The following is a 16,712-nucleotide window of genomic DNA, read 5'->3' on the forward strand; positions in this document are numbered from 1 at the left end:
CAGAAGCCCCTCTCCACTCTATGGAAGCCCCATTACTAGCACTGGCTTCTTCTCTCTCATCCGTGGCTTGCTTCTCTTTATCATCTTCACCATCTACTCAGGTGGCCATTCTTCCATGTTTTGCCCTATCTGACAAGACTTTCTGTCCTTTTAAACTGGGCTTATACTTCTACTAGGTGTTGTTTCTCAAAGTAAAGAGAGTACCCATTCCCCTAGGCCCACCCTTTACCAAAGTGAGAAACTTAGCTGATTGACAGTGTTTCCTATCATCTCACAGCCTTGCACTGACACTTCATAGAGTATTGACCAGAGTATTCTGGTGCTTTCTGTTTCACAATTTATTTTGTGACCATTTTATGACAAAATAATAACACTCAGAACATAATTTTTACTTTAAATGTATGAGTTTAGGGTCAAAGTTTTTCTACAGAAATAACTCTCCAAATTTGTAATGGAAATCAAGAGAGAAATAGGATGTGGTATATTGAAATTCCCTCTGCAGGTAAATTGTAGGAAGATATCTCTTCCATATATCATAAAGTATTCATCATTTTTTCAGCTCCCCTTCTCCATTAGATCATAAAATCATTTGTAGGGTAGAGAAATTACCTAATATATGAAATATGTCTGTACATATATATTCATAGACTTAAAAATCTATGAGTCTAATCTCTTTTATAACAAACTCTTGCATACTATTCAACTTTGAATTCACATGGATTAATGGGTTCAATATCCGACATTTGGATGATAAGAATATCTCATCTGGCTTATGATCCCTTCCCAACTCAACTAAAACCCTCCAAAAATCACCTAAGCTCAATTTATAAACAAAATAACTGACCAGACAAGGAATTTACATTTTAAAAGTAAAATACTTGATTGAGTCTAAAACATTAGCAAAACAATACACATACACACACTCCCAAAATTAGGATGGCATTCCTAAATTATTAGTGTGGCTAAAAACTTGCTTTGAGGCTCATGTTCTGTGGTGGGCAAGGGAATAATAAATATTTCTTGGGTAATCATTGCAAAGGAAAGATTCAGCCCTGTGGCATCTGAATGTATGCTTCTCCTATTCCCATACCCTTTCCCCCCCAAAAAAAATTCGCGGCACCTGCTATTTTCCACAACATTAGACACAGTGGGAGATTCACACACACGTCCACCCATACTCACACATCCACTCTTTCCCTTCCCCACACTCCATCAGGTCACCTTATTGTTCTTAGCAACTGACAAGCAAGATGCACTGCTGCTATCACTCTTGCTATATCCCAGTACCTCCATGATTGCATCTCCACCTGGCTCCCATTTTTCTTCTCAGAAGTCTCCCCACACCAATTAATCTCCTTCTCTCAATCACAGTCTCATGCAAAATTTGGTCCTGAGAACTTCTATCAGGTTTATTTTTTTTATTTAATGTTTTATTTCCCCCCAATTACATATAAAATAATTTTTAACATTCATTATTCAAATTTTTTGAGTTCCAAATTTTCTCTCTCCCTCTCTCCCCTTCCTCCCTTATTAAAAAGGAAAACAATTTGATATAGGTTATATGTGTGCAGTCATGTGAGACATATTTCCATGTTAGTCATGTGGTGAAAGAAAACACAGACAAAAAAAAACAAGAAAAAGAAAGAAAAAGTATGCATCAATCTGCAATCAGACTCCATCAATTCTTTCTCTGGAGATGGATAGCGTTTTTCATTTTAAGTCCTTCAGAATTGTCTTGGATCACTGCATTGCCAGGAAAAGCTAAGTCATTCACAGTTGATCATCATACAATATTGCTGTTACTGTATACAGTGTTCTCCTTGTTCTGCTCATTTCACCTTGTATCAGTTCATATAAGCTTTTCTAGGTTTTTCTGAGAGCATCCTGCATGTCATTTATTATAACACAACAGCATTACATCACAATCATATATCACAACTTGTTCAGCCATTTCCCAATTGATGGATGGACATCCCCTCAATTTCCAACTCTTTGCCACCACTAAAAGAGTTGCTATAAATATTTTTGCACTTACAGGTCCTTTTCCTTTTTGTTTTTGTTTTTTAATCTCTTTGGGATACAGACCTGGTAAAAGTATTGCTTGGTCAAAGAATATGCATGGTTTTATTGCCCTTTGGCATCACAAAGCATACAGCCTAAGTCACATGCAGATACATAACACAAAGAATTACCTATCCATATTTTATATAACACAGCAAATACAGAAGTCATATACAAATATACAAAATCACATGTCAAAGTTTCCTACAAAGTACATATTATATTTTACATACCATAATATAATAATCCTTCTGAGGCCATTCCCCCAACTGTACTTACACTAGTGATTTGGGATCTCTAAATGCCATCTGACTAGTACCAATTCTATTACTACTATTACTACTACTACTACTACTACTACTACTACTACTACTACTACTACTACTACTACAATTACTATCAACTACTGTTCTTTGACTGTGACAACCCATGAAATTTCCTCAGCCTAGAAAATATTTCAGCCTGAAAATGCAGTCTCCTTACCAATAATGAAATATGGTAACCAAGCTTATACTCTACCCAGAATGGAGCCTAAACAAATTTATAAACATAACAGGTAAGAATGGTAAACCATTATAAACAGGAACCACCACATGTATAGTCTTAAAATCTTAGTACCTAATACTATATAAGGATATAGAAATGGCATGGAAGAAAATAAAATGAGGAAGAGCAAATGGACCAGATCAAGTATACCGAGAAGAAATTTGTGCTGGGGGTGATTCAATTTTGAAAGAACTGAGGGCTTGATTTGCAAGATATCTTAAAGAAGGGGCAGCTAGGTGGTGCAGTGAATAGAGCTCTGGCCTTGGAATCAGGAGGACCTGAATTCAAATCCAGCCTCAGACACTTAATACTTATTAGCTGTGTGACTTTGGGCAAGTCACTTAATCCCGATCGCCTCATTGAAAAGAAAAAAAAAAGATATCTTAAAGAAGAAAGAGTATCAGATGATTTGAAAAAGTTCCAAATGAGGCTATTACCCTAAAAAGAAAAAAGATGATTAAGAGGGCAGCAGCAAGTACTGAGCCATATGCTTACTTTCTCCTGATGAAAATGTTCTACAAATGTAGCTATAAAGTGTAGCTTTGATGAAAACATGAGAAGGGGATAGTCAGGCTTTCACAGTCAATTTTAAACAGAGCACATCTTCACAATTACATAGTTAACTGAAAGGTGTAGAGCATGGGTGGAAAGTCTGCAGCCTCAAGGCCACATGTGGCCTTCTAGGTCCTTGTGTACTGCCTTTTGACAGTCCACGTTTTATAGAACAAATCCTTCTATTAAGGGGATTTGTTCTGTGAAGTTTGGATTCAGTTAAAGGACTGTACTTGAGGACCTAGAGGGTTACTTGTGGCCTTAAGGCCACAGGTAACCCACCCCTGGTATAGACAATACAAGGTCCCACTGTGTTCAATGATTTTGAAAGGGCATTTGGTCTAGTGAAACCTAAAGGAAACATTAATGACTCTCCTATAAATGTCTTCCAAGCAAACACTTGGATCCCACAAGATGCAGCAATAGAAATAATTCTGTTCAGCAATCTTCTAGCTATCATCATCAAAAGAGACAGAATAGGGGGATATTTACTTAACCAAAGTTGTTCACCAGAGTGAAATGGAATGTGTCACAAAAAGTCCAAATGGAAGAGGAATTCTCTACAGATAATGAGATCCTCCTGGTGTTCCTATGATGTTGGGCAATTGCACCAAGTCCCAAAATACTACAAGGCCTCCTCAGTGAAATCCATGGCCTCTCCAAAGAAATCAGCCTAATAATACATAGGAGAAACCAAATGGATGAAAAAAAAATTCTGTATGATGACATAGGAAGTCCATTGATTAAAGTCCATCAGCAGTGGGATCTCAGACAGACACTATAAATCGACTGGGCCTAGAACTGAATAGAAGGCAGAATTGCACTTGAAAAATTGGGTAGTATATTCAGTGATCCCAAACTGCTCTGTGCCTAACATAAGTATGTTCCCAATAATGTTATGTGGTTATGAACCTTGGAATAGCGCAATCTCCAAAACTTTAAAATTTTAGGTGACCAAAATGGCAATGAAGAGTTGGATGGTGGATGTAAGTAGGCTACAGCCTATTTCTCCAAATCATTTGTGCACAAGAAGTAAGATTTTCCTATTGTTCTAAGAGATAAATGATTGTTAAAGGGGAAGAGCCAGTCACTTATCAAGAGTGGAGTATTATAGATCAATAGCATATGCCTGTGAAATCAATTAATAAGCATGCATTAAGCACTTGTCCAGTGCTGTGCTAGGTGCTAGGAGTAGAAAGGAAAAAATGAAACAGTCCCTGATCTCAAGGAACTTACATTGGAATGCTATCTTTATTAATAGAGGCATATCACATGTTAAAGAAATCATAGATTCATTGAAATATTGAAATGTAAGTTGTTTGTATATTTGTTGTATTCATTCCTCCCCCTTTCCTGGACTGTAAGCACTGTGAGGGCAGGGACTGGGTCAGGGACAGAAAAGAGGAAAAATGACAGTCTCTGCCTTCAAGGAACTTACAGTTTAGTGAGAGGATGGCATGAACCAAAATAACAATAATTAAGAATGTGGTAAGTTCGAAGGAGAATTTCAACAAAGCGGGATCAGAAATTTAGGAAGGAGAGATAATTTCCAGCTGAGAGGATCAGAAAAGGTTTTATGTAGGAGATGGCATTTGAATTGGATCTTGAAAAAAAATAAGGATTTCAATAAGCAGAAAGGATTGTAAAGGGCCAATCTAGGCCTCATTATCCACATTGCCCTGCTTGAATTGCCGAGAGGTTCACTTTCTCACCCTGTAAAATTATCTAAATAAATACTCATGGAAATGCCCTCTGGCTGACATGCATCTTTCATAGAGAGATGATAGGATAAGCCACTTTTCATCTGATGTAAAGAGTTATTATCTCAGTATTTGAAGTGAGAGTTGGTCTTCTGCCAAGATATATTGAAGTGACTCACCATAGAGCTACCTTGCCATGTATGACTCCTTTTCAGTCCTCTCAGTTCTGCATTCCTACAGCAGTAGATTAACACACACACAAAAAAAATACTTCTCTTAAGTGTCTAACCATTCTTTTCTAAGACATGCACAAGACTGGAGAAAACCAGTCCTTTGCTTACCAAAGCTGTTCACCAGAGTCAAGGAGAATGTCTTGCACAGGGTTCAAATGGAAGAGGAATTCCCTACAGATGATGTGGTCTTCCTGGGAATTTTGTGCTGATTGCATCAAGTCCCAAAATACTATAAGACCTTCTCAGTGAAATCCATGGCCTCTCAAAAGAGATCAGCCTTATAATCCACACAGGAGAAACCAAATGGTCCATTTGTTGAATGCCTTTCACCAACTTGCTGAGTTTCTACAATTAGCCTTATTTCTAGGCTCAGCAAATGTCAAAGACAAAATTTAAATTGAACAGAGTTAAAGAATGTCTTACCTAGTACCTTTCATGAATCAGAAAAAGGACTATCAAGGAAAAACTTGAATGATGTAATCAAGACTCAAGATCCTAGAGATAAAAGCTCACTTACTGCTGAGTCTTCTTTTTTTCTCCACCTCTTTTCTAGGATTCCATGATGTTACCTGGATAGTGAACATTAATGACATAAGAGTATCAAAACTGCCATTACTGTTTGGTGATAAAAACTCAACTTCCCTTAGCATCATGGACTACGTGGAAATTGTGCTCTCATTGGCAGATGCAGACATAGGAAAACAAATCATGGAACTTTGTGAAACCAAACAATAATCCCCATACAAATACATCTGATCTTAAATTTAAAGACTGTCTTCTTTAATCACAAAAATAAACGTTTTCCTTTTTGCATATAAGTTAAATAGTGCCATCCCAGGTTTTTATTTTATTATACTTGATAGTAGGGATTATAAACACTTGAACCTCTAATCATAGCACTCTTTTTGATCATTTCCTATGTTTGACAAAGGTCAAAGCTACATTATTCTCCTCATCAAATAATTTTCTTAAGGTTCAAATATGTCAAGTTTTTTGTGACCTATAATTTATCAAATTAAATTATATTTTTTGAGGCAATTGGGGTTAAGTGACTTAACCAGGGTCACACAGCTAGTGAGGTCAGATTTGAACTCCGATCCTCCTGACTGTAGGACTGGTGCTCTATCCAGTGTACCACCAGTTACAGCTACCCCTATGACCTGTCATCGAGGGATTAAGTGATTTGTCTAAGGTTACATAACCGGTAAGTGATGGAATTGAAATCTGAAGCCAGGTCACATAGGTAATAAGATCAGTAAGCTTTGCTAATCACAGCTCAATTTGAGTTCTCAGAGGAACATGGCAAACAAAAAGTTTTTAAAAAAACAACTAATGGTATCATAGGCTGCATCGAGAGGCTCAGTGTGCAAAGCAATATTCATAGCATCATGGATTTAGAGGTAGAAGGGACCTTAGAGACCATCACATCCAACTTCCTCATTTAACAGAGGAGGAAACTGAATCTGAAAGAGATCAAATGCCTTGCCCACGGTTACACCATTTGTGTAAAGTGAGGGAGGATTCAACCCCAGATCTTCCTTACTCCAAGCCCGGAGCGCTCTCCCTACCATTTATCTCTCACAGAGATGGGTTGCCTTGGATTTGCTTTATTTTATTACATAGAGAAACCTGGGAGAGACCAGGCTGTGATGTGTTGCTAGGGGGGATGATGAGAGATGGGTAAAAACCATTTTCCTTGCAGCAGTATCACTCAGCTTCTTTCCTATTCATGGAAGCAGAGCTGTATCATAGATCAGAGCCCAGGCCAGGAAAGGAATAAACACCTTGCCTTTGAAAATACCACCTTGGAAGAACTGAAAATTTACAGATCCCTAGAAGTATCTCTGAAAACAGAAGACAGTCAGTGAGATAGTCAACAAGCATTTATTAAGTGATTCCTAAGTACCATTTACTATGTTAAGCTCTAGAGACACAAAGGAAAGACAAAAACAGTTCCTGCCTTCAAAGTATTCACATTCCGGCTGATCGAGTTGTGGTATATGATTGCGATGGAACTCTGTTGTGTCATAATAAATGATAAACAGAATGCTTTCAGAAAGACCTAGGAAGATTTATATGAACTGATGCAAAGTAAAATAAGCAGAACCAGGAGGACAGGGTACATAGTAACAGCAATATTGTAATATGATCAACTGTGAATGACTTAGCTATTCTGAGCAATACAGTAATCCAAGATAATTCCAAAAGACTTACAATGAAAAATTCTATCCAGAGAAAGAGCTGGCAGAGTCTGAATGAAGATCTAAGCATACTTTTTTTTTAACCTGCTTTATTTTTCATGGGTTTTTTTTGGTCTTGTTTTCTTTTGCAACATGGCTAATATGGAAATATGTTTTACATGACTTCACATGTATAATCTACGTCAAATTTCTTGGCTTCTCGAGGAAGGGAAAGGGAAGAGAGGCAGGCAGGGAGAGAATTAGGAACTCAAAATTTTTAAAAATGAATGCGTATATATATATATATATTTTAAAAACCAAAGTATTGGGGGCAGCTAGGTGGTGCAGTGGATAGAGCACTGGCCCTGAAGTCAGGAGGACCCGAGTTCAAACCCAGCCTCAAACCAAACACTTGACACTTACTAGGTGTGTGACCCTGGGCAAGTCACTTAAATTGCTTTAAAAAAAAAACCACCAAAGTATTCACATTTAATGGGGGACAACATGAAAATGACTAGGGATGTAGAAGATATATAGTTGATAGAAAGTAATCTCAGAAGAGAAGACACCAGCAGCTAGGGTGGACTTCAAAAGGTCACAGAGGGTAGAACTTGAGGTGAGTTTTGATAAAGCCAGGCAGAGGTGAGAAAGAGGAGTATTCTAGGCATGAGAGACATCCAGTACAAAGGTGAAGAAACAGGAGATGGAATGTCACATGTGAGGAGCAGTAAGTGGGCCAATACAGTTGAATCACAAAGTTTGTGGAGGTGAGCGAAGGGTAAGATGGCCAGAAAGATAGGAAGAGGCCAGCTTGTGAATATCAAGCAGAGGATTTTATATCCTAGAGGTAACAGGGAAACACTGGCATTTAATGAGTTTGGGAAAAGATACAGTCGACCTATTCCTTAGGAAAATTCTTTTGGCAGCTGAGTTCAAGACAGATTGGAAAAGGGGAGAGTCTTGAATCAGGCAGACCAACCAAAAGGCTATTGCAATACTCCAGCACGAGGTGATGAGGCCTGAACTAGGATGGCAGCTGTGTGAGGGGAGGGAAGGGGATGGATCTAAGAGATACTGCAAAGCTAGAAACAATGTGATTTTGCAATATCTTGGATATGGCAAGGGCAGCTTTCCAACATCCAAAAAATGAGTTGCTCTTCCATTTGTATTATCTGGTCACACTCATTCTGTGTGTGCAAGTGCTCTGACCACACATCTTCTCCATTATGTGCATACACCACATGCAATTCCTATGCAGATCTAAACTCTCCACTGAGTGTGTGTATTTGTAGTAGAGTGAACTCAAGGTTTATAGGGGAAATGTTCTGTTAGTGTGCTATTTCATTAAGACTCTTTGTGGAGAATTACATATATCCCCTGGATGACTGGTAAACATAAACATATTGAGGTGGGGGGTGGGGAGCTATGACTTGGAGATAGTTCTGACCTCAAAATAGCTAGAGTCTGAGATAGCTAATTGGAGTCCCAAGGGTGAGAGGGGACTTACATTAGATTTATAGTATACATGGGCTACTTTGAAAGATTTAAGCGGTCTAGTCAATCTGGTGGGAAGAGCGCTGGGCTTTCCATCAGAAGCCATGGGGTTCTAATCTCAGCTATTGGACTAGGTGACCTCTAAGATGCCTTCTAGTCCTAAGACCTCTAATCCAGATGTTCCTTTATAATCAAAGTCCAACTCCCAGTAGAGCTACACTACATGAATTCTCCTCTTGTGGCAGTGGCTTCTGTCTTGCAGTCCCATAATCTCCTTCATCTTCTGATTTTAATCCTTTTTTTTTTAAAAGAAGCCTTTTTCTGATACTCTACCAAGGAGCACATTGATAGCAGGGGCAAACTATTCCCAAGTGAGAGAACAGAATATATTAAAAAGATGATAACATGCTTTTTGTTTAAATAGCTCTTTTTTCCTCTCCACCATTTTCCCTTTACTAAGAAGGGCATTGTTGACCATCAAGTCATTCTAAATATTAAAAATAAGCTTCCTGTGTAAGGAAAAAAACATTAATGACATGTGCCACTTGCTGTGCATTCTTTATCAGACTTTACAGTGGTACGATTTAGGCATGAACAAACCAAAGATCAAACCATACCCCATATTTGGAGGCAAAGTGAGCAGTTATAATCATCAAGTTAACATAATTTTCCTCCACCAAGGAGGAAAATCCTTTAAAAAAAAAAAAGAAATCTTGGGGCACTACTTCTGCCAACTTGTTTATCAAATTGGCTGTTAGGGGTAAGGGGCATAGGTCTTAAATGTGATACTATTCAGGGCCCTATAGTTATCTCAGGGCATCAGTTACCCCCCTTTTTTAATGAGTAACAACAGTAACACTAATAAATTGCACAGGGAAGGTGGAGGAACCTAAAATCCCTTTCTTCTAGTTCTTTTGCAAGAATTCCCATTGGACTTTGTTCCGTAGCCTGATCAACTAATGGATCCAGGTGGTTAGGATCAGAATTCCCACAAAGGGTAGAGCACCAACACTATAGTTGGAAGGACCTGAGTTGAAATCCGGCTTCAGACATTTACTAGCTATATGACCTTGGGCAAGTCACTTAACCCTAATTGCCTCCAAAAATTAGAGCTTCAAAAGGTTGATCAGGGGTGCCATTAACTGGGAAAATCCAGGGATAAAATTATTTTAATGCCTTGAAACCTAAAGAACTACTTCATGTCTTTTGTGGGACATAGGGGTTCCCCATTGCAATATGGCCTCCATTTTGTATAGATCTGTGTAGACTCCCCAACTAACTTATATGTGCCCCTAGAAGTTCTATCTCCTTAAATTGGAATATGTCCATCTGGGTAAATATTTGTTGTTGGTATAGATGCTGAAAATGACTTGGATTTATTTTGTGTGCTAGACAGGATCCCTGGAATAAGCAAGTGTATTACATAATAAGCCATAAACCCTTGATCTAGCAGGTCTTAACATAAGAAATTCATTAATATCTGAAAATTTGTGAGGATATTACATAAACAAAAGGCATAATTCAGTTATTCTTGCCGTACTGTCTCTGGAAGTCCATTTTATCTTTATTTCATCTTCAAACCCAAACCAAACTGCATGTTACCCTTACTTCCAATTTGGTCACTACTTCTGCCAACTTGTTTATCAAATTGGCTGTTAGGGGTTAGGGGTATAGGTCTTAGACGTGATACTATTCAGGGCCCTATAGTTATCTCAGGGCATCAGTTACCCCCCTTTTTTAATGAGTAACAACAGTAACACTAATAAATTGCACAGGGAAGGTGGAGGAACCTAAAATCCCTTTCTTCTAGTTCTTTTGCAAGAATTCCCATTGGACTTTGTTCCATAGCCCGATCAACAAATGGATCCAGGTGGTTAGGATCAGAATTCCCAGAACCAGGTTGATGACACAATTGAAGAACTTAAGGCAACTTTTCTTACTCAATCAGGTTTAATTCATCATCAAAATCCCATTCTTGGAGGGGAAGATTTGGTAGGAAATTCATTTGTTGATAAAATTCATTTGTTAAGAAATTAACACTACTATTAACTGGCAATACTGTGAAAGGAAAGTCACCTTTTCCAAGGCCCACGTGGTATGCTGCTCCAGTTAACCAGTTCCCACCATTACTGGGAAAAAAGGTATTTTGAGGCTATATTTGGGCAATGAACCTTGTCGTATTTCACCATTTAGACTCAAATAGGCTTGGTCTCCTGGACTACTGGCTCAGACAAGACTGGGAACCCATCAATTGTTTTGACTTTCATCCAGTCAAATTTTTAACAGGTCTAGGGTTACAGGCTCTCCCTAAGTCTGTAATGTTTGTAGAGGCCCCTAAATCCACTATATTTAGGATTAGCTTTAACAGAGGCCTTGGAGTACAATTTTAAGAGTTAGAAGGAGATGGATGGATGAGGATGAGTAAGACTGAGAATGACAATGAAATTGGGCCCATGAAGCCCATTACCCACAAAGATGATATGTACACATAGATGATCTAAATGTATAGACATGGCTTATGGGTGACGTGGATAAAAAGGAGTGGAGGGCAGGCCCACCTCTATGGAGAGAAGGAGGGCCAGGAGCAGTGACTACACCATTAGCATGCTAGTTTGGAGGAGGAAAGAAATGACAGGCAAGCCTAGGATAACTGCCAAGGACGGCTATTCTTTTCTTCAGTCTCCAAGAGAGGTATTAGGCTAGCATTATGTCTATCTGCCACACTTCTGTCTGGCCTACAAGTCTGTGTTCCTGAATCAGTCTTAAAGGGTAGCATAGCCCTTACCTTACACTCTCCAGCTTAGCTCCTTCCTACCAAATACTGGTTATACAAAATAGCACACAAAATAATGAGTAAATCCACTTATCCAAGCAAATGGCAAACAAATCATAAAAGTTATACAGACTGGCATATGACAAAGAATATACAAGAGTAAATGAACTCTTCAGTTGAGAATAACATAAATAAATATGCTCAAATAAGGAGAAAGAATGGACATTGTCACCAAAAGGAGATCCATTCTAGTGGTCTCTAGAACTCAAGTCCAAAGACATAATTGGTCTGCTTCCCTATGTGTCTGCCATTCCAAAGTATTTCTCTCTCTCTCCTCCCTAGTATGTCAGTTCTCCATGTATCTCTCTCCTAGAATGTCTGAAATCAACTCGGTATCAGAATCACCTCACACAAATATGCAGCATCAAGCTCAGTATCTGAGAGGTTGGAGTCAACTCTCACTCTGTATGTAGTATGCATGATGCTACTCTCCTCCACCCTGCTTAGTAGGTACCAAGTCAAGCAGACCTTGACCTTCACAGGCTTCTCCTTTCTTGAGAAAGGAGAGAGATGATAGGATGGTGCCAGAGTATCTGCCACAAGGTTGGCCGTGACCAAAAGCAGATTGTAATGTAACTATCATGTTAGTAGTCTCATCCACCTAGGCTAATTCACCCTAGGTGGGCCACAGTTAAGCTCTCTAAAAATTTATCTACTAAAGTAACAGTATTTCATGAGAGGGCTATATTCAAGGACTAGCACCTCTGGTGTGAGGGCTTGCCAAGTCCTTTTCAGGGCTGCTCATACATATTTGGTATCCACCTGGCCCTCCATTCTTACCTATGACTCCAAGAAGCTGTAGCATGCACAGAGGCCACACCCCTGTAAACAGTCTCAGCAGATGGGCTAAAACAGGTTTGTGAGTTAGGAGGATGTCTACACCAAGCATGTGAAGACTTCCACCATTAGAATTGGTCAGATGACAACAATTTGTTCCAACAGTCATGAAGGTGGCTGAAGCAGCTGCTGTGGAGCACTTACAGCTTGGCCACATGTTTAAGATGCCAAGGTTATCCACCACATCCTAGGCTATCACCATCATCCTGACTTTTGTCCTGCCACTGGACTTCAATGACTCTGGAAGAGAGAATGAGGCTGATGACTTGTACAGCTCTGCCTCACTTAAAGCAAATTCATGCCCAAGTCAAGATATGACTCTGTGATGCCTTGATCCTCTTAAAAATGGACAAACCACAATTTCAAGAGAGATCTTGTTTCAGAAGCTAGATAGCTGGCATTTTCTTTATAATCCCTTTCCCATGCGGGCACCATAAATCAACTAGTTAGAAAACTTAGCTCTTTAACCCAGTGATATTACTAGAACTATATCCACAAAGAGATCAAAGAACAAGAAAAAGATCCGAAGTGTACAAAATTATTGATAGCTGTCCTTTTTGTGGAAGCAAACTAGAAATCATGTGGGTACCCATCAATTGGGGAATGGCTGAACAATTTATGGTATATGAATGTAATAGAATACTACTGTGCCATAAGAAATGGCAAAAGGGAAGATTTCAGAGAAATCTGGGAAGACTTGTATGACCCGATGCCGATTGAAGTAAACAAAACCAAGAAAATAATCTATACTATAATAACCACATTGCAAAAATGAACAGTTTTAAAAAGCTTAAGAACTCTGATCAGTTCAATGATTGATTGATTCCAGATGATGATTCCAGAGGAACAATGATAGAGAATGCTACCCACTTCCTGACAGGGAGTGATGAACTGAATACGTAGAGTAAGGCACATATGTTCAGGCATAGTGAGTATGGAAATATTGTTTTGCTTGATTATGAATATTTGTTGCAAGAGTTTGATTTGGTTTAGTTTGATTTCAGGGCAAGAAGAAGAGAAAATAACTTCTTGTTGATTTTTTTTAATTTAACTTTAAAAAATCTTGGCTTTCAGGGGATACCAAAAATCTATTCCAACTTTGGAAGTAATATTCCCATAGCCCAAGCGGTTCAGAAGGAGTCTCTCTGTTGTCGGGGAGGCAGCACACTACAAAAACTAGCTTGCTGTGGTTCATCAAAGATCCCCAAGGGTGAAGGTCCTAAAATAACTTGCACAAGGAATGCTAGAAAGTTAGTCATCTATTCACCCGGTAAAAGCATTTGTCAAGTTCCAGAGGCTGTCTGAGGCCAGGTCTGCTGCCTGGAAGTGCTGCTGAAAACAGGAATTCATTGCCTTCTGGATTTAAGGGGAGAAAAAAAAACAGTAAAGAGCTATTAGGTTTTCACAAGTCTTGGTCAATGGGATAGTTGATGAAACTCCTTAGTCTCTGGTTCTCCCTACTGGTCACTTTGTAGTACTGCAAGAAATCCTGTGGTTGAAGTTACAAGGGCTAGAGTAGGGGAGAGTATGGCGCTACCTGAATTCAAGGACGCACAATCCTAAACATGTAGCTTCATGTGTTTCTCTCCCCCAGCAAGAACTAGTGTCTACAGATGAGCATGGGCAAATGCCTCCAGCCATATCCTCACTTAGCTTCCCATTCTGGGCAATAGGCACACAGGCTTGGGAAATTGAAGAGACTAATAGATTGTATAGACAGATTGTTGGAAGGGTCATCAACATAAAGGGCAATTAAAGGTGTTGAGGTACAGAGGAAGATTATGGGCCAGACACTGGCCCTTAAGTCAGAAGGATTCAAGTTCAAATCCAGCCTCAGACATGTGATACTCACTAGCTCTGTGACCCTGGGCAAGTCACTTAACCCAGATTGCCTCGTGGAAAAAAAAAAGATTATGGGCCAGGTGGTGAAGTCATTGAGGAATACAGTAGAGTGTCCTAGAGGTTGGTAGGTGGTAAGGATGGGGTAATGTAAGTAGATTCCAGGAACATGAAATGAGAAGTTGAATGTTGGCTATTGAGTGTTGAGGCAGCTAGGTGGCAGAGTGGATAGAGTACTAGACTTAGAACAAGGAAAACCCAAGTTTGAATCCTGCCTCATAAACTTTTTACCAGTATGACACAAGGCAAATCATTTAATTCTGTCTGCCTCCATTTCCTTATCTATTAAATAAGATAATGATATCACCTATTTCCCAGAGCTGTGGTGAGGAGAAAATGAGATTATATATGCAAAGTGCTTTTCAAATCTTAAAGGACTATAAAAATGACACCTAATAAAAAACAGTCTAGAAGTGGCAACAAGCAACAAAAACTTAGATTATTCATTCATTTCAATACCTGCTATGTACAAGTACTCCCTGTCCCCCTCCCTGGGACCTAAGGGGAATAAGAGACATACAAGAATCTGGTATCTCAAACCATCTCTAAATTCTTGCATACTGTTCATCTTCCCGTTGTACAGTGATAACAAATAATAATATTAATGAGTTGCATTTCCCCAGTGCTTCATAGTAAAAAGTCACTTTAGATATGCTATGTCATTTTATAATAAAGAACTGACTATATGTATATATATATATATATATATATATATATATATATATATACACACATACACTTATATATAGTTTAAACATGTTACATGTGTTATTTGATTTGATCCTCATCTCAATTAACAGACAAGGCTATTATAGGTAATATTATCTCCATTTAACATAATTAAAAACTGAGATTCAGATGTGTTCAGTGAATTGACCACAATCAACCTATGGGTTTAAGCCAGTTCTCCTGAGTCCAGGTATAGTAATTTAATTGATTTTGTGCTAAACACAAAATCTAGTTTTGTCATGATCAAAGTGCTCATCAGTCTACTGTTAATTTTCCAGCTAGATTATCTATTGTGGTTTAGAGTCAGTTAAGTTTGGTTAAGATCAAATCCTGACCAGTGCTACACTTGTATTTTCCTTTGTGTATCCATTGCATGAAAAAACAAATGACATTTACATTCCTGACCACTTGATATAATGACTTGGAGCCTCAAAGACCTGGATTCAAGTCTTTGTTCCACTACTATATTACCTTTGACAAAGTCAGGTAATCTCTCCATGCCCCTATCATAGGATCATAGATTTAAAACAGGAAGGGCCTTCAGAGACTATCTAATCCAAACCCCCTAAGTTTACAAATGAGGAAATAGGTATGCAGGTAGCAAGCATCATAGGCTGAATTAGACTCCAAGTCTTTTGACTCAGAAACCCATACTAATTCCACTAAAACACACTGTCTCCTCCTCTGCAAAATGTGGATACCATGCTGATAACTTTGTAATCATAAGCATTATATTTCATTTGTTCTATTATCACATGTAATGGGGGGAGGGAGAAGCTGTTTCCAAGATGTTAAACTTTATCAAAACTATATTTTGTGATTTGCACTATAATTGTGTAGTTGTAATCCAATGAATTTACCATGACCTGCATTCTCTGATTGTTCATATTTTTTTTTATCATTTGTCAATTGGGGAATAGCTCTCATTTTTATAAATTTGACTCATTTTTCTGTATATATTTGAGAAATAAGGCCTTTATCAGAGATGCTTGCTTCAAATTTTTTTTCACAGTTATGATTGCTGACTGTATTTCTCTCCATCCTATTTCTCCTCTGTTTATTCTATTCTCTCTCTCCTTTCACGCTGTCCCTCTTCAAAAGTATTTTGTTTCTCACTACTGCCACCCCCAGTCCACCCTCCCCTCTATAAGCCCTCCCTTCTCTGATCCCCTTCCCCTCCTGCATTCCTGTAGAGTAAGATAGATTTCTATACCCAATTAAGTGTGTATGTTATTCACTCTTTGAGCTAATCCCAATGAAAGTAAGATTCAAGTATTCCTTGGCCCCTCCCCCATCTTTCCCTCCACTGTAAAAGCTCTTTCAACATCTCTTTTATGTCAGATAGTTTACCCAGTTCTACCTCTCCCTTTCCCTTACTCCCAGTGCATTCCTCTTTCTCATCCCTTAATTTAATTTTTTTTAGATATCATCCCATCATATTCAACTCACACCTGTGCCCTCTGTCTATGTACACTCCTTCTAATCGCCTCAATAATGAGTAAGTTCTCATGAGTTACAAATATCATCTTTCCATGTAGGAATATAAACAGTTTGACCTTAATAACTTCCTTATGATTTCCGTTTCCTGTTTACCTTTTCATGCTTCTTGAGTCTGTTGTTTGCTCATTTTTCCAGCCTATTCCTTGAC

At 38.6% G+C, this 16,712-nt stretch overlaps 1 protein-coding gene across 18 annotated transcripts in view; it reads left to right on the plus strand.

Annotated features, from left to right (window-relative positions):
* The window catches only part of LMNTD1 (lamin tail domain containing 1), a 218,799-nt gene that overhangs the window by 182,691 nt on the left and 19,396 nt on the right, over positions 1–16,712 (plus strand). The window contains exon 12 of one of the 18 annotated variants that reach the window (XM_020965043.2): positions 5,646–5,916. The exons of the other annotated variants lie outside the window; for them this stretch is intronic. Coding sequence (XP_020820702.1) covers positions 5,646–5,669 — 24 coding nt within the window. The 3' untranslated portion in view covers positions 5,670–5,916. Of the gene's footprint in view, positions 1–5,645; positions 5,917–16,712 lie in introns of those variants that run through there. 18 annotated transcript variants of the gene reach the window in all.

This window comes from Phascolarctos cinereus, unplaced genomic scaffold (genome assembly GCF_003287225.1).
Source record: "Phascolarctos cinereus isolate Bilbo 61053 unplaced genomic scaffold, phaCin_HiC Scaffold_1;HRSCAF=81, whole genome shotgun sequence".
Lineage (NCBI taxonomy): Eukaryota > Metazoa > Chordata > Mammalia > Diprotodontia > Phascolarctidae > Phascolarctos > Phascolarctos cinereus.